The 27293-nt window shown below is 43.6% G+C and overlaps 1 protein-coding gene across 2 annotated transcripts in view; it reads left to right on the top strand.

Moving 5' to 3' along the window:
• The first annotated feature begins 8938 nt into the window (after window positions 1–8938).
• LOC134625245 (beta-1,4 N-acetylgalactosaminyltransferase 2-like) overlaps window positions 8939–27293 on the top strand; it is a 70900-nt gene continuing 52545 nt past the window's right edge. For both annotated transcript variants that reach the window (XM_063470448.1, XM_063470447.1), the window contains exons 1-4: window positions 8939–9033; window positions 20057–20227; window positions 20375–20481; window positions 20987–21024. In XM_063470448.1, the coding sequence (XP_063326518.1) occupies window positions 8954–9033; window positions 20057–20227; window positions 20375–20481; window positions 20987–21024 (396 nt within the window). In that variant the 5' untranslated portion in view covers window positions 8939–8953. The remainder of the gene's footprint in view (window positions 9034–20056; window positions 20228–20374; window positions 20482–20986; window positions 21025–27293) is intronic.

Consider the following 27293-nt stretch of genomic DNA (forward strand, 5'->3'; position numbering starts at 1 on the left):
TTTCTTATTACCCACAGCTACATCCACTTCTGTCGGGCCTAGGCTACTCACTAGGGCTGGGTATCATCACTGATTTCTATAATCCATTCGATTCTGATTCACAAGGTCCCGATTCGATTCAATTCAGTTTAGCCTCAGACAGTCAGAAATATTATAATTCTGATCATTTATCAGTAGTGATACATGTGAGACTTCATCAGAGATGTGAACATCACAGCAGATGTCTTTGTGTCAAAGTAACTGAGAATAAGACACAGAAAAACATGAAGCAGATTTTCTTGGCCTGGCTTTATATAGCAGTTAACCTTAAACATATTCTGCAATTTTGCATAATTTTAAAAAGTTTACATTTTTCAGTATTGAACAGCAGAAATTAGGCTTTCTTGTCCGAGGACATTAAAGTAAAAAAAAAAAAAAAAAGACAGCGGCCGACAGCGCTGTAAACAACGGTAGACTGGTGGGTAATAAGCGAATGAATAATGCCGAAAACAGAGATTTGAGATGGGAAACTGTTCTTGAAGTACACAGAGAGAGAGAGAGAGCTGTGCATGAAGTGTGATTTTTATTGTGGTGGAAGCAAAACACCAAAAGTAAGAGAATTCATGACGATCTTTATCAAATGTGAAGCGTAGTTTGGATCTTCTTTTGCTGCTGGTTCGGTGAATTTTGGTTGGAGAGACAAAACCTGCAGCTCAGAATCTAGCGCAGAAAAGACGTAAAGACAGAGCGGACCCGACGCATCAGAATCAGTGAGCTGTCGGCTTTCAGCCCTGACAGGTGAGAAAGCCGAGAAAAAGAAAGCTGATTCTGATGCGTCGGGTCCGCTCTGTCTTTACGTCTTTGTGTGGAATCCGTTTACCGGCTCTCATTTGCTGTTTGACTATCTCTGAATGGTTTAGACCACGATAGGGGCATAATGTGTGTCTGTTGTTGACCACACGGAGACTTTCAGAGTTGCGGAGTCTTTTCTTTTTTCTTTACTCTAACAGTTGGTCGCACCAGTGCGACCTAAGATTTTTTTTAGTCGCACCATTGAAAAATTTGGTCACATTTGCGACCAATTTGGTCGCACTCTAGAGCCCCGTTTAATATGATGCACAGAACTGTTACTGATTCATTACAGAGATTACAGATTAATTTGAACGTAAATCAACTCAACTAAGCATCTAGTTTGTTTTCTTTCTGTCACCCGCTGATCAACTCACAGATATCCTGAAGTCTTTGCCTGAGCTCCACTGTGTACTCCATGCCTGAAGCATTGAAATTTTTCCTGTGAGTTAGATTCTGTGAGAGTCTGTGGAAGAGATTCACTTTTGGACCTGCAAGGGATTGGACTCAGATCTCAAGATTTTGTAAATAGTTTCCAGTTTCACCTGCACTGTAAATAAAATGACCGAATTTCATCCAAGTCCTGTGTCTGAGTCGACCAGACACAACGCTCAGGCCAGAAAATGGTCTGTGGACAAGAAATTAATTTGTTAGTTCCTCGCCCAGCAAGAAGCTCAGCTGGTGAGGCATGAAACCGTACTCCAAAAAACAAAACAAAAAAAACAATTTTCAATGAATGTAATATTATCATGCCACTATATTTCATACAAAAACTTAAGGATGTGTAAATAATCAAAGTAAGTAAACTTGATTAAGTTATTTAAACATAACATTTGCCAGTTAAAGTTAGATAACTGAATGAAATTTAATTTATTAACATTTCATTGAGTCCAAATATTTAGCTTCAATAAATACAACAAGGTTTGTGTTTTAATTTACTCAGCATCAAATACTTCACAACATTTTTTCTTGTTATATAAACTGTTATATATTTTGTCTAACTAGTGTCTCAAGACCTTTGCAATCTTACTCTTGCAAAATATACAGGTGGTTACACTGGTTACATAAAAATTTCTAAACTACTGAAGGTTCCAGTGAGCACTGTTGGGGTCATTTGTGAAAAGAACATACAGTCCATAAACTGGTCACGACTAGGTGGTCCCTGCAAGACTTCAGATAAAGGAGTGAAAAGAATTATCAGAAGAGTTGTCCAAGAGCTAAGGACCACTTGTGGAGAGCTATAGAAAGACCTGGAATCAGCAGGTAGGGTTGTTTAAAAAAACAATAAGTAACAGGCTCAACCATCATGGTCACATTTGTCACATTAGTTTTGAGTCATAACGGTAACATTGACTGAGTACTTTTCCAATGTCAGGTAAATCATTCACACAGACTCAGTTGCTGTGAAATGGACATACACTCATTATTATGAATAACAAAGTAAGGTTAATGGATAAAGAATATATCTGCTTACCAAATACAGTAAGACTGAGGCATGGAAGGAATCTGAATCATGGGAAGTTAGCATTCAAACCTGCTTGTAGGCATCATAATACTGGAAAGCTCAAAAATCACTTTAAAACAGAGGAGATCTCACTAGAGAAACCATGCATGGTGGATATATATGCTGATACTGTCTGGACATAATATGTTAGGAATGATGTAAATGAAAATTATGAGCCAACAAAGAGTTGGATTCAAAGACTCCTTGAAATTTTAATCTATTTTGATGAAATTTCACTCAAAGTGGTTTCTGTGGCCCCCACATACTTGTATGCATACCTGACAACATTGAGGTATGCTCTTAATAATACGACAGATGGTATCCTGGAGGATCTCCACCCACATCTGGGCCAGAGCATCACTGAGCTCCTGGACAGAGAGGACTTTTTCTGTTTGCCTTTGGGGAATACTCCTCTTTTTCTGTCCCTATTTGTCGTGGTGTACCACAGGGGTCTTTTTTGGGTCCCACTTTGTTGTCATTATACATGCTGCCTTTGGAATAAAATTTCAGGAAATTAAAAACTCCCTTTCACTGCTATGCTAATGACATCTAAATTTACTTCCCCTTGAAATTGGATGTCTCTGCCTCACTGCAGCTTCTGTTTAACTGTCTACATGATGACTGGTTAACACAGAATTTTCTGACCCTAAACAAAAATAAGACTGTAGTTATTGTTTTTGGAAGTCATACCCCTTTGGATAGGTTAACCAACCCTCAGTCCTCTTGCTTGTCATCATTTCCAGACTGTATGAAATCTCAGAGTGTTTTTAGATAGCTCTTTTAAATTAGAGAAGCAAGTGTCCACAGTTGAGAAAACTTGTTTTTATCAGTTACATGAAATTGCCAATGTGAAGTCTTATCTTCCTCCTAAAGACCTAGAAAAACTTGCTCATGCCTTTATCACCTCTAGACTAGACTACTGCAATTCTCCTTATTTGGGTCTTGAACACTTATCTTTCCATCGCTTGCAGTAAGTCCAAAATGCAGCTGCATGTCTTTTACGAGGTGTTAGAGGGTATGATCCCATCACTCCAGTTTTAGCAAATTTAAACTGTCTCCCTGTCTGCTGTATGAATTTTAAGATTCTTTTACTTACTTTCAGTGTTTTAAATGTTATGGTGCCCAGCTATTTAAGCCAACTCCTCAACATATATATAACCCCAAAAGAGCACTAAGATCATGTAGCCTGATGCTCTTAGTACAGCCGAGGTCTCGATTAAATCAATGAGGAGCCTTCGCAGTTGCAGCGCCTCGACTCTGAAGTACGAATATCAAGTGGCAACTTAAGTTATTCCAGAGTCTAAAACTCACATTTTTGTAGTTGGCTTTTAATTTTAGTTCAGTTTGAGTACCCTCAGATTTGTTTATTTTTTGTTTCTATGTTAAATATATTCTATTTGCTTTTTCTAATGTCTTATTTTTTCCTCTATTTATTTTTCTGTTGTTTTCTCTTGTTCATTAACAAACTTGTGAAGCAATTTGTACAACTTTATGCTTTTAAATTTGTTATATTTGACGTTGACATGATTGTGTTCCTGATTGTGTGGTCAAAGACATTCACACCAGTGGCCTGCTGGATATCAATTATTCACCCAGCTGTCCTAGAGTAACTGCCCACCTCTTGGAATCCCCTCCATGCTCTTGGGAGAAGGCAAACATTCTGGTAATGCCACATACTCATGCCCCTCTCTTACGGAAGCGACCAGATCAACATCACAGGAGTTTAATTTACTTGATGCTATACTTAATTTTTTTGAGCAGTGTTTAAGCTAAGGTGAACTGATTATATTAAGGAGGAGGCTAAAGGTGTTGAATGTAATTGTGGTTTGCTAACTTTGTAAGTCTTTATTTGAAGCTGCTGTAATCAATGTTATCTATATTTCCACAACACATCCCTTGCACAAGCCAAAATCCCACCCTTCCTGAATCTACTATCATCATCCCTGACAGCCTACAAACTGGTCACAATTACTCCTGTTGTCATGAAGTGTTTTGAGAGGCTGTACTAAAACACATCAAATCCAGCCACCCGTCATCCTGTGACCCACAGCAGTTTGCTTACAGGCAAAATCGATCAACATCAGGGACATCATGAATATGGTTCTCTATACAAAAGCCTTTTCAAGATGTAGCAATAGCCAAAACTGGCCAGCAGATGTCACTGTGGAGATGGGTTTCAGATTGTTTCCAAGTGTCGATACAATTCCAGCACAAATGCTTTGAGTGTTTCAGTTTTCACAAAGCCTCGCTTTGCCCATCCCTACTTTTCCCATTCAATGGCAAATTGTACAATCACAGAGCTGAGGCACCAGGTTTCACTCAGCCACTCCCTTCAGTAGCGGCTCCAACAAACTCATCAAAGACAGGTGTCTGATTACCAGCAGGTGTACAGAAACCAGAATCCCAACCTGACTCCCACTGCACAAAAACCAATACAGCAATACACTACACACTATTATATGATGAACTGAATAGTCTTTTCGATCATATCCACCAAGAAAACCTGGTTTAAAAAATAAAACTATGAATCTTTTACATTTATTTAAGGAGATATTAGAAAGGCCAAACCAGACAGTAAACATGCCCCAACTAGTGATGGTAAATTTGATTCTTTTTACTGAATCGAGTTTTAATGAGTCACTCACCAAAGTGAATCGGGTTTTTTGAGTCATTTGATTCACTGAGTCAGTTGACCAGAGAGTGCAAAAAATGTACATTTTCACTCAAACTTAATTTCTTTTCTCTTTTCATGTAAATCCTACTGCTAAGATGAGTGATTCTAAAAGAAAACAACAATTTTATAAAGCAAAAAAGAGCAAAAAAATGTCTAAAGGGAACATTTATCTTGTTTATTTTTATTTTATTAGTATTTTCCTTAAATGTGTCAAGTATATATTTTCTCATCTAAATGTCCACTGAGCCGTGAGCCAGGGGGCGGTAATGCGCCTTAACATTGGTTGCCAACCAAGAAGAAGAAGCTGTGAGCCCGGAGGGAGGGGGTGAGTGAGTGAGTGATTCGTTCGCTCTATGATTCAGCACAGGAGGGAGGGGGTTAGCGAGTCCTGAGTGACTCGCTGGCTCTACGATTCAGCACAGGAGGGAGGGGGTGAGCGAGTCCTGAGTGACTCGCTGGCTCTACGATTCAGCACAGGAGGGAGGGGGTTAGCGAGTCCTGAGTGACTCGCTGGCTCTACGATTCAGCACAGGAGGGAGGGGGTTAGCGAGTCCTGAGTGACTCGCTGGCTCTATGATTCAGCACAGGAGGGAGGGGTTAGCGAGTCCTGAGTGGCTCGCTGGCTCTACGATTCAGCACAGGAGGGAGGGGGTTAGCGAGTCCTGAGTGACTCGCTGGCTCTACGATTCAGCACAGGAAAGGAGGGGGTGAGTAGCTCAAATGTGCTGTTAGCATGTTAGCAGAGCGATGCTACTGTGAAGCGAGGAGCTATTGTCTTGATGTGAGCTTCTACTCAGGGTTTTTTCTTCCAGTTCAGAGCAGAAATGTTTTTGTTAAGATACTGGATGTTGTGTTTTTCTCCACAATTTTAATTATAAGCTAGATATATTGCTGCTAACAGCAACAGGGATGAGTCAGTGAGTCAGTTGGGCTTGTGAATCATGATTCATGAGTCAGTAAAGTGATTCTCGAGTATTGAACGATTCGTTCATGATTCGCGCATCACTAGCCCCAACCATGATACTGCTGTGCTTAACAGATGAGACCAGCATTGTCCAAGGAATTCCAGCCTCATAGTCATCCTGTGCCTTCAGCTTGGCTTACAGCTCAACTAGTGGTATTAGTATGGCTCAAGCAGAACAAACAGCTTTTTTTAATGTTTGATTTGCTGAGCAGATTTTAACAATTCCTTTTATTTTTTGCTTTATTTGTGTCTATTTTATTTATGTATTTATTTGTAGTTAAATAAAAGTAATGAAAAATATATAGAAGGTAAAGTTTTGAAATGGAGCTCTTCCTTCCATTACTGTTCCAATCGTCTCCCACTTTGAGCAATTCATGAATAAATGTCAGGGGTATTACTCTGTTGGCTTGCTATTTATAGTGAACAGCAACATTTAGAACATGAAGACAATAACCCCACCCATGAACACAAAATACACACATTACTTATTACTTGCACACACCACCGACACTACCTTTACACAGAGTATTCTAGTATTTAGTGTTTACTATTTTACCGCAAGACCTCAAAATTTCAGATGGCCATTTTCAGAACATTTGTACTGCACAGTTTCACTGTCACATGAATGTAAATTAAGAAGAAGGATTGACTTTAAAGTCTGTGTCGCCTTGTGCTTTAAATGTAACAGCAGGAACATAGTTTTGTTTGTCAAAGCTGTTTGCTTTGATGATTCTGGGTGTCTCTCAGTATGTATCTCATTTTCTTTTTTCTGTGAGCGAAGCATTGAAGGTCTGTAGGTGTACTGGAACAGATGATTAAGCTTTTTGACAGCTTCTTTTTTTAGCCACGCTCAGTGGTTCCGCCCCTTGTCTTTACCATACCCATCATTGACCAATGGGACACCGGTTAACTGAAAAGAAGAGGAATGCACCTTTTATAGTGTACAAGCTTTTTGCTGATTACATTTTAAGCAAGTTTTTCAAGATTTCCAAGAACAGCTTTTCCTCACGCCCTCAGCATTTTTTAGTTATTGTGGCTCCATAAACAGCAGGAAGAAGAGGTAGGAAATGAGCTATTTCTATACTTTTGTCATACCACAAGAATAAAAAACCCAATATCATTGCAATTACAGAAATAAGTTATGTTAATTTACATTTTTCCAATACTCTCTGATTCTGGCATTGTAGATATTCACGAGTCTGTTTCATTATGCACCTGTCAGGAATGGTAAAGAGTACCTTTGAAGTAAACTGTCTTTTACAAGAAAAAGGGAAAAAACATGTACACTTTATATTTGTGTACTTTATTAGGTACACCTGTTCGACAGCTTGTTAACCTGTCTGTCCAAACATGGTCAAAACACGCTTCCGATTGACCAACTCTACACGTACAAAGTTGTATCACTAAGGCGAGCAAGAGAGAGTGGCTCTTCCCTGAGGTTTCACCTTAAAACTAAATTTCTGGATCTTTATAACATATGAATTGTCTTTCTTCAGGTAGCTGTGCTCTGTCTGTAAATATGCAGCCACATAATTAAAGTCTTCTTTGTACCTTAATATCATGGTACAAATGTAAATAGTTCTTTTGTGTGTTTGAATTATACATACATCCTTAGATTTTGTCAGTTTAAGGGCTGTGGCATGTTCTTATTGTGTAACATAAAAGCAGAAGTACTGAAAGAATTTACAAAAAGAAGACCAGATAGAAGAACAGAGGAAAGATATGCCTTGTTAGCAAATGCAATGTTTTTTTTTCAGTCACAGAAGCATAAAGGTATTTGAATATTCAAAACTGGGTTTCTAAGCAACCAATGTTAAATAATGACACATGAATTTGCCATTATGGCTACACTTGTGCTCGGGCTTCAAAGTGAGGATGACATTGCTGAGTCTAAGTGACTAAAACTTAAGTGCATCAGGTGAATAAACATCTTTACTATCTACAAAGACTTATAATTTATAAAGATTAATTCAGGAACCATCCACAATGTAAAGGTGAAAGCAATGGCAAGAAAGAAAGAATTTTCTGTTAAGTTTTGGTCCATTGTTTAACAGTTATTCCATTTTAATGCAAAGTTTGTACCAGTATAAAGATGAGAAATAATTTAAAAAAAAACCATTCATATCACTAAAGTCAGGGGATAATTGTATCAAATTATTCTGACCTCAGTATTAATCAAAAATAATTGTGATTATCATTTTGATCATAAAACAGTCTTTTAGTTATGTGCAGCCATTTATTTCCATTATTGACTAATAACTAAGCAAAAAATGAAGTCAAAGCATGTGACTTAAAATTGCATCATTATGTTACTCTTATTTTATATTTACTGCAGTTTCTGCTGCCCTCTTGGCCAGATCTCTCTTGGAAAACACATTTTTAATGTCAATGTGACTTTTTACCCAGAAAAAATCTACATGCTCCCAATGGAGAGATGCCAAACTGTGTTTCATTTTTCTTGTAACAGTGACAATAAAGTTTCTATTCCATTCTAAAAAAAAAAAAAAAAAGGACATCTAAATGTCACTTAAAAAAATAATTACTGCATCTACCGTGTCACAGGAATGTGACTTGATATGATTTCTGAGTGAGATATTTGACAGATTACAGGCCAACAAGTTATTTACAACAGTTTAAATATGAGCAGACAATTTTTGGCAAAAACTGAAAATTACTTTTTGGCTTAACACCGGCTTCAACTAAGAGACTTAGGCAGGATGAATTTTTTACAGAGGCAGAGGAAAAAAGTGGAAAAAAGAAAATATTTGTTCATGTTCATTTTATCATGTTCAGTCATATCTAGGATGTAATTTGAGACATAACATATTTTATATAATAATAAATATGCCCATTTGCTTGAGCTTTTAAATGTTTTGCCTTTGCTAATTAACCAACTATAATGTGTGTTTCTGTGTATCAACAGATGTTTGTCTTTACAAACTCAAAGCTTTTTGCGATTGCTGTTGTCATCGTGCTGTTCATCATGCTTCCATTCTATTTGGGGATTTCATGTAAATTGGCAAATGAGCTGGGCCATAACAATTATCGTACATCAAAAGAAAGGTAAATTACTCCTGTATCCATGTGTGTTTGTGTCCATTTAGATAAACCTTCCCCTTTGTATGTGTAAGCTATATATTTGACACTTTTTTCCAACAACATATCCATTGAATATTCTTGTGAAATACTAATGTGTTTACTAATCTTCTTCCTGAGGGCTCTGCTTCAGTGCAGCAACACATTTTCCTTTTATGGCGGCCCATCGCGTATAGGTGTAATGAAGAAATAGCCAATCAAATTGCAGCTTTTTTAGCCAATGAAAAAGAACTGATTGTTTACACTGAACTGTCTGGTGGGGACAAAGCTTGGGTTAAATTATCAAAAGATAAACATCACTTTTTACTTAGTTAATGTGGGTTTCATTGATTTTTTTTCTCGTTGCTTTGTGATTTTATTTGATTATCTTGTTTATTCGTAAATTATTGTTATATAGTGTTACAGCCCTGGAGGCTGTGTTTCTGCATTAAGTATCTGTACTTTCAGTAAGTACATAAATAAACAGAATAAACTCTCCCATCACATTTTTGAGATAACACATACCAGAAACAATAATCCTCCATTGTTCATTAGGTTATGTGTAAGTTGTTACTATGTTAAAATGGGTTTCAGTTAGTTTCCAGTGAGGGTTCACTCCTTTTGTTATTTTACTTTTAGTTTTTGGGGGTATGGGATGTCAACAATCACATACACATCCCAGTTTTAATACAAAGTCACACACAAAAAAGCTGTAGCACAGATATATCCTGATGAAATAGAAATTTAAGTGTATGTATTAATTAAATTAGGACGATTTTTAAAAAAATATTTAAAGGTTTCCTGGTTGTTCGGCTGCTAGTCTGTTCTTTACATTGCTTCAATTTTCTCGCACTATCAAACATAATTCTGACATCGTTTCTATGGTCCAGTCATTTTCTGGCTTACCTACTCCAAACTAATCAGCCTTCACTATGCATACTTCACATCTCATTGGTCTTCTGTCATTCAGACACTCAGTCATGCAACCCACGTCCTCACCATCTCCTCCTCAGTCTCCTCACTATCTCCTCCTCAGTCTCCTAGGTCTCCTAACTCCTTTCACTGCTGGGGTTTTTCTTCTATGGGGGTCATCTTAGTTAACTACCAGATAGCTTAATTTATTTCTTTTTAATAAATCATGTTCAGGTTTTTCATATTATCTCTCCTTATTGAATTATTTTGTAGATAGTTTAAGTGTAGAAAAGATAAATGAAGGGAAAAAGGTAGATGACAAAAATTGAATTTTAATTACAAACACACATTTACTGACAAAAGTCAAGTTCCAAATCACTGATGACAAACAGTTATTAACAAGGAAAAACAAAGAAGAAGCAACTTTAACCCCACAGGAGGCATCTGCTTAACAACCGAGGACTCACTGTAAAGTAACAAACAGAACACACATCAAGGATGTGATGTGACACTGAGGAGCTAAAAGAATGCTTAAAATAATAAGAATTCTATTAATAGCACCTATAATAGTTAAAAACAAGCCTCTTTGCTCATGATAACTGAATGAAATAACAAAGAAAAACAGTGTTTTGCACCAGGAAGCGTCACTTTAGAAGGTGCGGGATCCTGACCCCTGAGCTGTTCATCTCAGAGTGAATGTCAGATATAAAACACTATAAACACACACAGGGTGTATAAAATGCTCCGAGTGCTGGAGTAGAGTAGAAAGGCACTATATAAGACGAGTGTCACAGTTTGCCGAGGCAAACTGCGTGGAGTGGACCCAGGTGCAGACATTCTCAAACTCAAACTTAACTGATGGTGAACCGTTTAATAAAGCAGAGAGAACAGTACCAAAATAAAAGGGTGAAAACAATGCAAACTAAGCAATAACCTAAACTGGGTAAACTAGAAAGGAAACACGAACTATGAAAACCCTGGCAAACAGAAAAACAAACAAACTCCAAACATGGCAATGATGATGAGGATATATGAAAACCTGAACGCAGGACATGGCATGGGAACAACACAGACGATCCGACAAGGACTGAATGAAAAGGCACAGACTAAGTACACACAGGAGGCTAATGAGAGAAGTGGGAACACATGGGGGAACAGCTGACACACATGAACATAACGACGTCATAGTGGAAGAGTAAAACTACAAACACTGAACATAGGAACACAGGACCCCTTCAAAATAAAACAGGAAACATAATGAGACGCAGACATGACAACATGAACTTGACAACGTAAGACACAGACATGAAACACATGAAGGGCAAGGGAGACTTAACAGGGGTGGAAGACACAAGGGGAATCTAATAACAAAGAACTATAACAACCTAGGCATGATAAAAAAATGAACTTAGAAAACCTGAAGGGCTAAAACATAAACCATAAACTAAAACTCAAAACGCTGGGTCAAAAGACCCAGGATCGTGACAGAGCCCCCCCTTCAAGGGCGGATTCCAGACGCCCTTAGCCGTGAAAACAAAAACAAAACAACCCACCATGGGCGGGCGGTGGGGGTCCAGGACGGAGGGCTTGAAACCGACCAATAAAACAAAATGTCCACAAGAAAACCTGGAAATCACAAAATAGTCTGAAACAAAAAGTCCATGAAAGGCCCTGGAGCAGAGGAAACAGTCTATAAACATTTCAGGGTGGCGACCATGACTCCAGGCGAAGAAAGTTCAAAAGCACCACTCAGGAGGCCGACCCGAGGACGGCTGCACAGGAGATTATACAGTTCAGGGGGCCGACCAGGGGGCCGACGGCTCAACAGTCCATGACTGAACAGCTCAGGGGACCGACCGTGGAGCCAGCGGGGGCGACGAAGCAGGTCAGGAGGCCAGCCACGCCGGCGAAGAAGTCCAGTCAGCGGCCTGGAAGGTGGCCGCTGACGCCAAACCAGGCGTGGACGACGTTTAGCAGGCCAAGCCGGACGTGGACGAGGCAGTGGCTTGGCAACCGCAGGACCAGGCGAAGCTGAAGCTGAAGCTGGACCAGGCGACGGCGAAGGCGCTGCAGGCGATGAAGCCGCAGGTGGAGGCTGGACGGGCTCCTCGGGCCCTCCAGCTGACGTGGCATGAGGCTGGACGGGCTGCTCGGGCCCTCCAGCTGACGTGGCATGAGGCTGGACGGGCTGCTCGGGCCCTCCAGCTGACGTGGCATGAGGCTGGACGGGCTGCTCGGGCCCTCCAGCTGACGTGGCATGAGGCTGGACGGGCTGCTCGGGCCCTCCAGCTGACGTGGCATGAGGCTGGACGGGCTGCTCGGGCCCTCCAGCTGACGTGGCATGAGGCTGGACGGGCTGCTCGGGCCCTCCAGCTGACGTGGCATGAGGCTGGACGGGCTGCTCGGGCCCTCCAGCTGACGTGGCATGAGGCTGGACGGGCTGCTCGGGCCCTCCAGCTGACGTGGCATGAGGCTGGACGGGCTGCTCGGGCCCTCCAGCTGACGTGGCATGAGGCTGGACGGGCTGCTCGGGCCCTCCAGCTGACGAGGCATGAGGCTGGACGGGCTGCTCGGGCCCTCCAGCTGACGAGGCATGAGGCTGGACGGGCTGCTCGGGCCCTCCAGCTGACGAGGCATGAGGCTGGACGGGCTGCTCGGGCCCTCCAGCTGACGAGGCATGAGGCTGGACGGGCTGCTCGGGCCCTCCAGCTGAAGCAGTGGCAGGACCAGTAGGGGCAGAGACCACTGGCTGAACAGAAGGCTGAGCAGGTGGTGGAACAAATGACTGAGCTGAACACTGGGGAGATGGCTGAGCTGCCCAGTGGGCTAAGGGCTGAGCTAATGGTAACACAGGAAATTGAACTATGGACTGGGCTGCTAACAGAGCTAATGACTGAGCTATAGACTGAAATGCATGCAGTAGTGATGGTGGTGATGATGGTTGTGGACTTAACTCTCCTGAGCCTCTGGAACACAGGGAGGACTGCTGGGCGGGCTTGCCTGAGCCTTCAGCAGAAACAAGAACGGGTGCAGGCACCTGCCGGACACTAGCCGCTCCCACCCGAGGAGTAGGTACGGATGCGAAGACAGGCTGTAGCCTGGCTGACCTCACCCTGGGGACCGGCATGGGTGCAGGGGTGGACTGGTTCACAGCCCCCCTCACCCTGGAAGCCGGGACAGGCACCGGCAACAGCTGGGCAGCTGCCGTTCTCACCCGAGGAGCTGGTACGGGTGCAGAAACTGACAGAGCCTCAGCCGGCCTGGAAACCAGAGCAGGGACCAACTGGGCCCCAGCTTCCCTCACCCGAGGAACTGGTACGGGTGCAGGGGTACGCTGGGCCCGAGCTGCCCCGGGAGCAGGAACATGAGTAGGCAAAGGAGCAGGCTCAGAAAAAAAACAGTCTTAGAATGGGCAGGCTCAGGGTTAATATATACCGGGTCAACAAAAACAGACCTATCAAGAATGAATTTTGCATCTTTCCCACCACGTTTTACAGTCTTTGTTTTAGCAGTTTTTGAAGTCCTTGGGTTAACAGTCTTAGAGTGAGCTGACTTGGGGATGACTGAACCAGACTTGACAAAACCTGAACTGAGTGTTTTAGACCTGGTAACATTGCTCACAGTTTTTCCTTTAACAGCATTTACAGCCTTTGGCGAGTGCTTATTGTCTTTGATCTCTCCCTGTTCAGAGGGAGCAAAATGAAAAAACTTTTCCCAGTCTATGTCATCATTCAAAAGGGAGACTCCAACAGTGTCTGGGGTGAGTTTATTGTTCTTTTCAGTTATGGCTTCAGGTGGAATGTGTGAAAGGCAGTCATTATAACTCACCACCGGGAGTTGCTCAGCAGGTGAAAAGTGACGGCGGCGTGAGCGTCGCTTCCTTTGAGGTGAGGAAGCTGACGGGGCATACAGCTGAGCCTCTGATGTGCGGGACGGCAATGCAGAGGCTGGAGCGTGAACATCAGAAGAAAAACGGAGCACTCCCACCTGAAGCGGCCGAGGCTTGGCTGCAAAAGGGGGCAACAGGCGGTGGCTTTTGGCAACTTCGGGGACCTCCAAAAGCCAGCCGAGTTCCACGGAATATATGCTCAAAATCCGGAGCGCGCCACGGCTTCCAGCGGAGTTCCTCCTCCAGCTGGGCGATGGCTGCCTCCTGGCGCTCATACAGCTCACTGTCTGCTGGGTCCATGTAATGGTCGGATCGTTCTGTCACAGTTTGCTGAGGCAAATTGCGTGGAGTGTGAGGAGTGGACCCAGGTGCAGACATTCTCAAACTCAAACTTAACTGATGGTGAACCGTTTATTAAAGCAGACAGAACAGTACCAAAATAAAAGGGTGAAAACAATGCAAACTAAGCAATAACCTAAACTGGGTAAACTAGAAAGGAAACACGAACTATGAAAACCCTGGCAAACAGAAAAACAAACAAACTCCAAACATGGCAATGATGATGAGGATATATGAAAACCTGAACGCAGGACATGGCATGGGAACAACACAGACGATCCGACAAGGACTGAATGAAAAGGCACAGACTAAATACACACAGGAGGCTAATGAGAGAAGTGGGAACACATGGGGGAACAGCTGACACACATGAACATAACGACGTCATAGTGGAAGAGTAAAACTACAAACACTGAACATAGGAACACAGGACCCCTTCAAAATAAAACAGGAAACATAATGAGACGCAGACATGACAACATGAACTTGACAATGTAAGACACAGACATGAAACACATGAAGGGCAAGGGAGACTTAACAGGGGTGGAAGACACAAGGGGAATCTAATAACAAAGAACTATAACAACCTAGGCATGATAAAAAATGAACTTAGAAAACCTGAAGGGCTAAAACATAAACCATAAACTAAAACTCAAAACGCTGGGTCAAAAGACCCAGGATCGTGACAACGAGACATCATTCTCTAGAAGACATTAATTCACAAACTGCAGAATGTACCCACATAGCAATATTGGTATGGCCCGGATCTGGCCCACACAATGTGCTTACACATGGCCCACATACCGCAAAGAATGACGGCCCTTTGGTGGCCCAGATCTGGTTTGTCAGAGGTGGCCCACACATGGGCCAGCACAAGGCCAGTTGCAGACACACTGGTGGTCCTGTGCTGGCCCAGAACAGTTTCAGCTCTGGCCCCAGATGTCAGCCTAATGTGTACCTTAATCAAGCCATGTAATAACAACATGTGCCGGAGCATAATAGTGCAAAAGTAACATGACATAACTCTGTTCAGACAGTGAATGGACTTATTCTTATGTAGTATGCCACATTCACCCAATCACACACTTCCTCTAAACTGAGTGCTTCCTAACTACATTCCCGGGGCGATCGTGGCTCAAGAGTTGGGCATTCACCTTGTAATCGGAAGGTTGCTGGTTCGAGCCCCGGCTTGGACAGTCTCGGTCGTTGTGTCCTTGGGCAAGGCACTTCCCCCGTTGCCTACTGGTGGTGGTCAGAGGGCCCGGTGGCGCCAGTGTCCGGCAGCCTCGCCTCTGTCAGTGCGCCCCAGGGTGGCTGTGGCTACAATGTAGCTTGCCATCACCAGTGTGTGAATGAATGTGTAAAGCGCTTTGGGGTCCTTAGGGACTAGTAAAGCGCTATACAAATACAGGCCATTTACCATTTCATACACATTCACTCTCGACATGCAGACTGGAGGAGACAGGGATCGAACCACTAACCACAGATCAGTAGGTGATCTGCTCTAACTGCTGAGCTACAGCCACCCGGTGGCAAATATGAGTAAACCGTCACTAAGTTTTGGATAAAGTGTACACTCACAAACCTGCTAAACCCGCATTTGAAACGTTGGCTACCATAGCAGTATAGTATTGCAACATGGCATTTGGGTCTTCTAACTAAAATGGGAAAATAGGACCATAAATAGTGTCATCATTGCCAGACCTGGCCTACATCTGGTTGACATACACCCTGCCATGACACCAGTCAGTCAGAAGTGCCAGCTTGATTCTGGATCCAGGCCAGACCTTGTTTTCTATGGGCCTGGGCCACATAAACCAAACCACAATCGAGCCAGATATGGCATGCCACCACATAGACAGTGCCATCTATGCCAGGCCTGGCCCATATCTGGATGACATACATCTTGTCATGCCAGAAGTCAGCCAGCAGTGCGGCTTGATACCAGATCTGGGCCAGACCTGTCTGCTATGTGGGTACGCTCCCTGCACCTCCTTCATCTCTGAGGCGTCTCCTCCAGTCTGAGGGCTCGCCTCCCTCACAGGTGCAGATGTGTCTTTACACTGTCAACCTTCAACAGGAGGGAGTGGTCCCTGGGTATGACATACAAGGGAATACAAACGTAAGTGAATAGTGACGTCTGCTTTGATAGCTTGACTTAAAAAGAAGTTATACAAAGAAACCTATGAAAAACCTTGTAGTTGGGATTAAACAGAGATAGAAGCAGGAAGAGGTTAGCAGGCAGAAGCTATTTAAAGAATAATGGGGCTGTGATCAGTGTTCAACTGACTCAGTGAAAGCTAACTCTAAAAGTCATTGCATGAATGATTCTGTATTTTATTCTGTATTTGTAACAACACCTTAGTGTCCAAGCTCAGCATAAAGCCAGCAGCTGTGCTGTTTTATCCTTCTCAGGGAGTTCTATTTGATTATGCTGAAAGGGACTATGCCCACATAGCAGACAGGTCTGACCCGGATCTGGTGTCAAGCCGGCATTCCTGGCTGACTTCTGGCATGGCAAGTGGTATGTCATCCAGATATGGGCCATGTGATGGCATGCCATATCTGGCCCAATTGTGGTTTGGTTTATGTGGCCCAGGCTCATAAAAAAACAGTCTGGCCCGGATCCGGCATCAAGCTGGCACTTCTGACTGACTGGTGTCATGGCAGGGTGTATGTCAACCAGATGTGCGCCAGGTCTGGCAATGATGGCACTATTTATGTTCCTATTTTCCTATTTTAGTTAGAAGACCCAAATGTCACGTTGCAGTACTATACTGCTATGGTAGCCAACGTTTCAAATGCAGGTTTGACCGGTTTGTGAGTGTACACTTTATCCAAAACCTAGTGACAGTTTATTCATGCTTATCACCGGGTGGCTGTAGCTCAGGAGCTAGAGCAGGTCACCGACTGATCGCAAGGTTAGTGGTTCAATCCCTGGCTCTTTCAGTCTGCATATCAATGGGTTAATGTGGCATGTTGTATAGAATGAGAGTAGGAAAGCGCTATATAAGAATAAGTCCATTCACTGTCTGAACAGAGCAGTGGTGGTCCTAGCCTGTTTGGCGCCCTGGGCGAACACTCCCTCTGGCAAACAGCCATCATAATTTGTCATACAATGAGAACAGGACAAATCAACAATTGACAATGACTAATTAATATTAAAATCTGTAATATAATGTATTGTTTGGAGTTTAGTCTGTTACTGTTACTATTTTTACCATTTCTTCTTGGAGCAACTGTAACCCACATAATTTCCTTAGGGTTAATAATGTCACGGTTTGTGGGGACAGACCGTGCGGAGGTGTGTGTGTGGTGGACCCAGGTGCGAACACAAGTGAGGAGACGGGAGTGAACTTAAACAAAAAGTGAGCCTTTTATTGTGGCTGATGAACACGAATAAAACAAACGAGAACGAGCAATAAGAGCAATAACTAAACAGAAACCTAAACTGGGAACAAACTATGAAAGCTAACTATGACAGTGACCGTGACTATGGCGAGGAAAACAAACGATCTGACAATGACACACCGAAAACAGAGGACTTAAATACATGGGAGGTGATTAGGGGAAGAGGAAACACACAAGGGCAACAGCTGACATACATGAACCTAAAGACGGGACAGGGGAGAGTAAAACTAAGCACATGAACACAGAACACAAGACCTTTTTTCAAAATAAAACAGGAAAAACACCGACTGAACGCTACACACGCAAACTTAACACAGACTGGGGGACACAGAACATAGGAGCGTGAAAAGTGGAACAGGGGAGTACAATGGACACAAAACACTAGGGATAATCATAAAAAGAACCCCAAAATAAACAAGACCACAGAATAATAATAAACTTAAACATAAACACAGAGTCCACAGACTCTGGACCATGACAAATAAAGTATTCTGATTCTGATTGTTTCAGGATGACCTGCCATTATCCAATGACACATCTGCTTACCTGTATCTTTTGCTCATTTCTCCAACTCCTCTTTTCTCTTTTTTCTAAACTGAGCACCTGATGGCTTTGAACTTTTCTTGTCCATCTTGGTTTTAATTTTGCACTCCAGTATGAACACCCATTCCCCAACCCGAGTGAATCTGTGAACTAAGGTGTAGGTCTATTGACCTACACCTTAGTTCACAGATTCACTTTGTCTAAGGTTTATTTCTGGGATTTCACACAGCCCAGGATTCAAATCATGAATACATAATAGGCTTGGATTTACAACATTATGAATGAAATGTGCTCAATTTGGAAGCAGCCGGCCCCCTCCCCTTTCGACGGGTTGTGTGTGAGACTTTAAATCATCAAACTATAAAATATAAATTTTAAATTGTTATTGATCCCTTTACCCCTAGTCCTAAAGTGTATATTTATTTTCTTACTCTTCTTATATTTATTGTTTGTTTACTTGCACTGTTGTAACTGGAGCCTCGTTGTCTCTCTATATACTGGACTGTATGTAGTGGAGATGACAATAAAGGCGCACCGAGGGCTCTCGCGCTCACTTTCGCGTATAGAATTTCGAAAAAACATCGGTGCAAATTATGAGTCTGTATCATGATGTCTGGTGTTTTCGTGTTTGTTGGTTTGTTTTTATTTTGTTTTATTTTGCGGGTTGGTTATTAGATGCCGCTCCAGCCAGCCAGAGAATCCCCCGCCGCCCCGCCCTCTCCTCCCTGTGCAGCAAGCAGCAGGCGCACCTCGCAAACGGAGGGCGCCCTTACTCCCAGCAAATGGGCGATAGAAAACCGATCGGTGCCTATGCCATCCCCAGTATGCGCTGGCATGACGTCGGGGCAGCATGAGTACGAGCAGTTTTATTTATTTATTTATTTTTTCCGATGCCGTGATGCCGCCCCCCACCACAATGCCGCCCCGGGCAACCGCCCGTGTCGCCCGTATCAAAAACCGCTACTGGAACAGAGTTATGTCATGTTACTTTTGCACTGTTATGCTCCGGCACATGTTGTTATTACATGGCTTGATTAAGGTACACATTAGCCTGACATCTGGGGCCAGAAACTGTTCTGGGCCAGCACAGGACCACCAGTGTGTCTGCAACTGGCCTTGTGCTGGCCCATGTGTGGGCCACCTCTGACAAACCAAATCTGGGCCACCAAAGGGCCGTCATTCATATGTGGGCCATGTGTAAGCACATTGTGTGGGCCAGATCCGGGCCATACCAATTTTGCTATGTGGGTGCTTGTTATACTTGTTCATGCAAACTCCCCTTGAAGTAAAGCTTAAAGTCTACACTTCAATGATCCATTTAATGTTTGATTTGCAATACACTGTGATGGTGTGCAGAGGCAAAACTACAAAAATAGTGTCTTTGTCCCAAACATTATAGAGAGCACTGCATATATGTTCATAAAACAGAAATATTCTGGGATGTGATTAGTAATCCATGGACCGGTAATCTGGCATACTGAGCATGGCAACACACCACACACTGGCTTGACAGATTCTCTGCATATCAGTCCAAGCACTGACAGCAGCCCATTAATTTATTTTAATTACTGCCACTGGATTGCCCAATCACTCAAATCTCTTACCATAACCAGGCCCTCCACTACCCTCCCTGCATGCTTGTGCACCATGCAGAGTCAGAGAAAGCTACTGTTGTTAGCACTATCATGGAGAAGTGCAGGAAGAGGAACAGTAGCCCCAAAGACACAGTGAGGAAGAGATGGAAGAAGCTGGCACAAAATAATAAATAGATGGAGGGACATTTCACAAAAAGCACAGAAACAAGTAAAATTGCTGATTTGACCAGCAGTAAGGATATGCTTTCCTTTATAGTTCAGTGACATAGTAGTTCTTTGATATAGAATTGAATTGTGACTCTTCAGGACTTCCATATTACAGGCACTCTTCAGGATCTCTACATTATAAGTCATCTCTGCCCACACAACGTCGCTTACCTGGTCCATGCACCTGTCCTGATGGCGCTAAGATTCTCAAAGACCACATCCCACAAGACCAGTATGAAGAATTGATGCAACGGCGATCTAAAGAGTTCCAACACTACAAAGCCAGGTAAAGATGAATGGAAGCCTTCAATGAATTCTTGCATTTGCAGTTCAATATTAACAAAAGAATGCATTAAATGTGTGTCTGTTTGTGTTCAGCTGGAGTACTCAAAATTCTTTTGTCTAACCTTCTCCTATTCCATCTCCTCAACAGGTCTAATTCAGTACTATCAAAGCTGCTGTTTGCTTTGCCCAACTCTCCTCTGCAGTATCCTATCCAGGGCTTCATAGTACGACCTTTGACCCCCACTGCCATACCAGGTATGCCAAGCTCAGTATATACCTCAGACAGCAATGTTAAAGTTTTTATATTTCCATAAAAATGTCATAGAGAATATGTATTCATCTGATTCACTGAAAATTGCAATGAAAAAGGATTAAACTGGATTTATTAGTCACAACAAATAAATTGGAGGGTAACAAGGCCAGTGCCATTTCTTCATGGAAGAGTTATGATGAGATCGATTGTCGCAGTTTTTCTAAAATTTTGCTCTCAGTTATCAGACCAAACACTGCACTGAATAATTACCTCTGCAAAGACGTATTAATTTAATGGTTCAGACTTCAACATTTAGCCAACAGTATTAGGTAAACTTATGTCATCTTAAAACACAGTGAGGAAAAACTGAGTGAGAGATGAATGAGGTTTCTTAGAAACTTCCTCAATAACTGGCCTTGCAAAACATGTGTAAAGTCAAAACATGATGTGAATATGTATCTTTCAGTGAAAGGACTATGTGACACTTAAAGCTCATTTTTATTTCAGGTTTAGGTCTGCATGCAGAAGAAAGAAACAGCTATAAGGTTGGTCTGATATCACAGATTAGAAACTGACAGGGAATTCTCACCCAGATCTCCCAGACTGATGGTAGCATTTGGTTGGTGTGTGAGAGATGGTTGTTTTATATAAAAAAAACCGTAACACCCAGCACACCCCTGCGGGCGGTTTATCCTTCAAGCTCGGGTCCTCTACCAGAGGCCTGGGAGCTTGAGGGTCCTGCGCAGTATCTTAGCTGTTCCCAGGACTGCGCTCTTCTGGACAGAGATCTCCGATGTTGTTCCCGGGATCTGCTGGAGCCACTCGCCTAGCTTGGGAGTCACCGCACCTAGTGCTCCGATTACCACGGGGACCACCGTTACCTTCACCCTCCACATCCTCTCGAGCTCTTCTCTGAGCCCTTGGTATTTCTCCAGCTTCTCGTGTTCCTTCTTTCTGATGTTGCTGTCATTCGGAACCGCTACATCGATCACTACGGCCGTCTTCTTCTGTTTGTCTACCACCACTATGTCCGGTTGGTTAGCCACCACCATTTTGTCCGTCTGTATCTGGAAGTCCCACAGGATCTTAGCCCTGTCATTCTCCACCACCCTTGGGGGCGTCTCCCATTTTGACCTCGGAACTTCCAGGCCATATTCGGCACAGATGTTTCTGTATACTATGCCGGCCACTTGGTTTTGGCGTTCCATGTATGCCTTGCCTGCTAGCATCTTGCACCCTGCTGTTATGTGCTGGATTGTCTCTGGGGCATCTTTACACAGCCTGCACCTGGGGTCTTGCCTGGTGTGATAGACCCCAGCCTCTATGGATCTTGTACTCAGAGCTTGTTCTTGTGCTGCCATGATTAGTGCCTCTGTGCTGTCTTTCAGTCCAGCTTTGTCCAGCCACTAGTAGGATTTCTGGATATCAGCCACCTCCTCTATCTGCCGGTGGTACATACCGTGCAGGGGCCTGTCCTTCCATGATGGTTCCTCGTCTCCCTCCTCTTTCTTGGGTTTCCGCTGCCTGAGGTATTCACTGAGCACTCGGTCAGTTTGGGCCATCTTCGTGATGTATTCGTGGATGTTCCTTGTCTCATCCTGGACTGTGGTGCTGACACTCACCAGTCCCCGGCCCCCTTCCTCCCGCTTAGCGTACAGCCTCAGGGTGCTGGACTTGGGGTGAAACCCTCCATGCATGGTAAGGAGCTTTCTTGTCTTGATGTCAGTGGCTTCTATCTCCTCCTTTGGCCAGCCTATTACCCCAGCAGGGTACCTGATCACGGGCAGGGCGTAGGTGTTGATAGCCCGGACCTTGTTCTTACCGTTCAGCTGACTCCTCAGGACTTGCCTGACCCTCTGCAGGTACTTGGTGGTTGCAGCTTTCCTAGCTGCCTCTTCATGGTTCCCATTCGCCTGCGGGATCCCCAGATACTTGTAACTGCCCTCTATGTCTGCAATGTTGCCTTCTGGTAGCTCGATCCCCTCAGTTCTGACTACCTTCCCTCTGTTTGTTACCATCCGACTACACTTCTCCAGTCCGAACGACATTCCGATGTCATTGCTGTATATCCTGGTAGTGTGGATCAGTGAATCGATGTCTCGTTCACTCTTGGCATACAGCTTGATGTCATCCATGTACAGGAGGTGGCTGACAACTGTTCTGTTCCGTAGTCGGTATCCGTAGCCAGTCTTGTTAATGATCTCACTGAGGGGGTTCAGGCCTATGCAGAATAGCAGTGGGGACAGAGCATCTCCTTGGTAGATCCCACACTTGATGGTGACTTGTGCTATGGGTTTGGAGTTGGCCTCTAGTGTTGTACGCCACATCCCCATTGAGTTCCTGATGAAGGCTCTTAGGGTCCTGTTGATCTTGTACAATTCTAGGCATTCCAGTATCCAGCTGTGGGGCATTGAGTCATAGGCCTTCTTGTAATCAATCCAGGCAGTGCACAGGTTGGTCAGCCTGGTCTTGCAGTCTCGGCTGACTGTCCTGTCTACCAGTAGCTGGTGTTTTGCGCCTCTGGTATTCTTGCCAATCCCTTTCTGTGCCCCGCTCATGTATTGACCCATGTGCCTGTTCATCTTAGCCGATATGATGCCTGACAGGAGCTTCCATGTAGTACTGAGGCAGGTTATTGGTCAGTAGTTGGATGGGACCGGTCCCTTCTTGGGGTCCTTGGGGATCAGGACCATCCGACCTTCGGTTAGCCATTCTGGGTGTCTCTCGTCAACTAGCAGCTGGTTCATTTGTGCTGCCAGACGCTCATGGAGTGCAGTCAGCTTCTTCAGCCAGTAGGCGTGAACCATGTCGGGGCCTGGTGCTGTCCAACTCTTCATACTAGAGACCCTTGCTTGGATGTCTTGGATGTCTATATATATATATATATATATATATATATATATATATATATATATATATATATATATATACTAGAGGCCAACTCCAAACCCATAGCACAAGTCACCATCAAGTGTGGGATCTACCAAGGAGATGCTCTGTCCCCACTGCTATTCTGCATAGGCCTGAACCCCCTCAGTGAGATCATTAACAAGACTGGCTACGGATACCGACTACGGAACAGAACAGTTGTCAGCCACCTCCTGTACATGGATGACATCAAGCTGTATGCCAAGAGTGAACGAGACATCGATTCACTGATCCACACTACCAGGATATAAAGCAATGACATCGGAATGTCGTTCGGACTGGAGAAGTGTAGTCGGATGGTAACAAACAGAGGGAAGGTAGTCAGAACTGAGGGGATCGAGCTACCAGAAGGCAACATTGCAGACATAGAGGGCAGTTACAAGTATCTGGGGATCCCGCAGGCGAATGGGAACCATGAAGAGGCAGCTAGGAAAGCTGCAACCACCAAGTACCTGCAGAGGGTCAGGCAAGTCCTGAGGAGTCAGCTGAACGGTAAGAACAAGATCCGGGCCATCAACACCTACGCCCTGCCCGTGATCAGGTACCCTGCTGGGGTAATAGGCTGGCCAAAGGAGGAGATAGAAGCTACTGACATAAAGACAAGAAAGCTCCTTGCCATGCATGGAGGGTTTCACCCCAAGTCCAGCATCCTGAGGCTGTACGCTAAGCGGAAGGAAGGAGGCCGGGGACTGGTGAGTGTCAGCACCACAGTCCAGGATGAGACAAGGAACATCCACGAATACATCACGAAGATGGCCCCAACTGACAGCGTGCTCAGTGAATACCTCAGGCAGCAGAAACCCAAGAAAGAGGAGGAAGGCGAGGAACCATCATGGAAGGACAGGCCCCTGCACGGTATGTACCACCGGCAGATAGAGGAGGTGGCTGATACCCAGAAATCCTACCAGTGGCTGGACAAAGCTGGACTGAAAGACAGCACGGAGGCACTAATCATGGCAGCACAGGAACAAGCACTGAGCACAAGATCCATAGAGGCTGGGGTCTATCACACCAGGCAAGACCCCAGGTGCAGGCTGTGTAAAGATGCCCCAGAGACAATCCAGCACATAACAGCAGGGCGCAAGATGCGAGCAGGCAAGGCATACATGGAACGCCATAACCAAGTGGCCGGCATAGTGTACAGAAACATCTGTGCCGAGTATAACCTGGAAGTCCCGAGGTCAAAATGGGAGACGCCCCCAAGGGCGGTGGAGAATGACCGAGCTAAGATCCTGTGGGACTTCCAGATACAGACGGACAAAATGGTGGTGGCTAACCAACCGGACATAGTGGTGGTAGACAAACAGAAGAAGACGGCCGTAGTAATCGATGTAGCGGTTCCGAATGACAGCAACATCAGGAAGAAGAAACACGAGAAGCTGGAGAAATACCAAGGGCTCAGAGAAGAGCTCGAGAAGATGTGGAGGGTGAAGGTGACGGTGGTCCCCGTGGTAATCGGAGCACTAGGTGCAGTGACTCCCAAGCTAGGCGAGTGGCTCCAGCAGATCCCGGGAACAACAGCGGAGATCTCTGTCCAGAAGAGCGCAGTCCTGGGAACAGCTAAGATACTGCGCAGGACCCTCAAGCTCCCAGGCCTCTGGTAGAGGACCCGAGCTTGAAGGATTAACCGCCCACAGGGGCGAGTGGGGAATTTTTAATTTTTTTTATATTTACATATGTATATATTAATAAAAGGCAATGATGTTTGAAACTATTAAATTGCATTAATAATGTAATTATACTTAACTGCCAATCATAACCTGAGATTCTCTCTCATTTTGATGTAAAAATTTGGGGCAAAAGAACTCTGAATTGAAATTTGGTTTTGTGTGAATAATTCTGTGGCTTTCTGTAAATATTACGAGTAAAGATATTTTTCTTTAACGTTATGTTTTGTGATGATTGTACAGCAGCCATCTTGGGGAACCATTGACCACTGTAGCGACAATAACGTTGACATGGGTGGCTGTGCCTACAACGTAGCTTGCCATCACCAGTGTATGAATGTGTGTGTGAATGGGTGAATGACTGGATATGTAAAGCGCTTTGGGGTCCTTAGGGACCATAAAAAAGCGCTATATAAATACAGACCATTTACCATTTACCATGAAAATTTGCATTATTAACCAATGACAAAAAATTTTTTTTATTACCAATTTTATTTTATTAGAAAATTAAGCAAGTATCATAAAGTTCAGGTTATTGTCTGTTACATCTCCGCCCAGTGTCAGTGTCAGTAATTCTATCAACGCTGGAGCTCTACAGGGGCTGACCGATGCATAGAGGCAACAGGTGAAACTACAGGGGCCAGAATATCAGAGCTTTCATAGTCAGCAATGGAATGGATTTTTTCACTGAGTTTGCGCTCTGCAACATATAGATCAAAAAACTTTCTCTGTGTAGCCAGTCTGGCCTAACACTCTGATTACCATGTTTTCTGTTTTGTGTTGTCTGAATGATGAGATATAGATGGCTTCTTTCTCTCCCCTTTCAAACATCTTCACATTTTGGTCTTCTCTTTCCAAAATGTGAACATTGGCATCCTCAAAAGAGTGACCTTTGTCCTTTAGATGCATCTAAATACTCCGGGTTTTTAATACACCCGTTACACCTACAGAGCAGCACCAACAACATATAGCAAAACTGACACAAAGTTGCCTGACTGGAAGGTCAGTGCAACACTCTTTTTCTTGAAGCTCACTGTCATTTTGAATTAGGAATTTTCAAGTGAAAATCGTGTAAAAGTGCAGGCATTGTGGACCCTTTCTAACCTCTGTCACGATTAGAGCAAATACTTTGGACATGTACCGTAACAAACACAGATGGTTTTCCAGTGCCTGGGATGGGTGTCAAATGAGCAGCAGGAATAACCTGATTTATGATTTAGCATGTATGACACGAGCAACAGAATATTATTTCATGAGTGTACATTTTTGTGATTTTCCAAGGGACCAGACATGATGTGGTCATATGGGCTGGTGCTAAAGTGACCTCTGGTGCTAACTGTAAGCCTGCCGTGACACTATGGTTCCTCCGATTGCAGTGTCACCTGTATACAGAGAGTGTTGTGAGTTTTGCTTTTTTTTCATCAGTCTGAAGTGCTACTTGATATATAGTTTGGGTGTGATCTTGTTGGAGCTGCATCACTCATACAAGTCACTAAAGTGCACTAAATCTCCATATTTATGTGTCTGCGCCCACATCATAGCTCTCTTTGCAGCATGATCAGAAACACTCATGTCCGGTAGTTGTTTTAATATTGACAGGAGATGGAAAAAGTTCACTGCTAGCCAAATAATTTCCAAAGATAATATCAATACCTGCAACCAGCAATGAAGGTCACACAGCAAATTTAAATTTGCCTGAGGCAAACCTTGATTGCAACTGAACAAACTGCAATAGCACACCCAGTACGCACATATTAGCTGCACACACTAACCTATCTATGCTACAGAGTCTGAAACATGAAGACATACACTGTTTTGTACCAGTGGCATGCAAAACAGCAACATTAAACAAAACACATTGACACAAAAGAGTTCAGTTCTTCATCTATTTTGCAATCTCCAGCTTCTCCAGCAACATCTTATCTAGTGATATCTTCTTGGCATTGGATTTCTTGAAGAAGGTGATTTAATCTTCCTGGACTGCTCTTTTCTTAAGAAGTGTCTTTGCTAATGACAGTAATAACAGTCAGTTTTAAATGTATGTAATTTTTTAGGGAACCTATCTTTTGGGCCGACTAACCGCGGGGTGTGTTGCAAACAGGAAAAATGAAAAAACATTCTTGTATGTCAGGGCAAATTCATCAGTGTGTACTGCAACCGCAGTAGCAAGAGTTGTAGAATGTAGTTTTTTAAGTAGGTAACAAACTTTTCTGAAAGTC

The sequence above is a fragment of the Pelmatolapia mariae genome, linkage group LG4 (assembly GCF_036321145.2).
Source record: "Pelmatolapia mariae isolate MD_Pm_ZW linkage group LG4, Pm_UMD_F_2, whole genome shotgun sequence".
In the NCBI taxonomy this organism is placed as follows: Eukaryota; Metazoa; Chordata; class Actinopteri; order Cichliformes; family Cichlidae; genus Pelmatolapia; species Pelmatolapia mariae.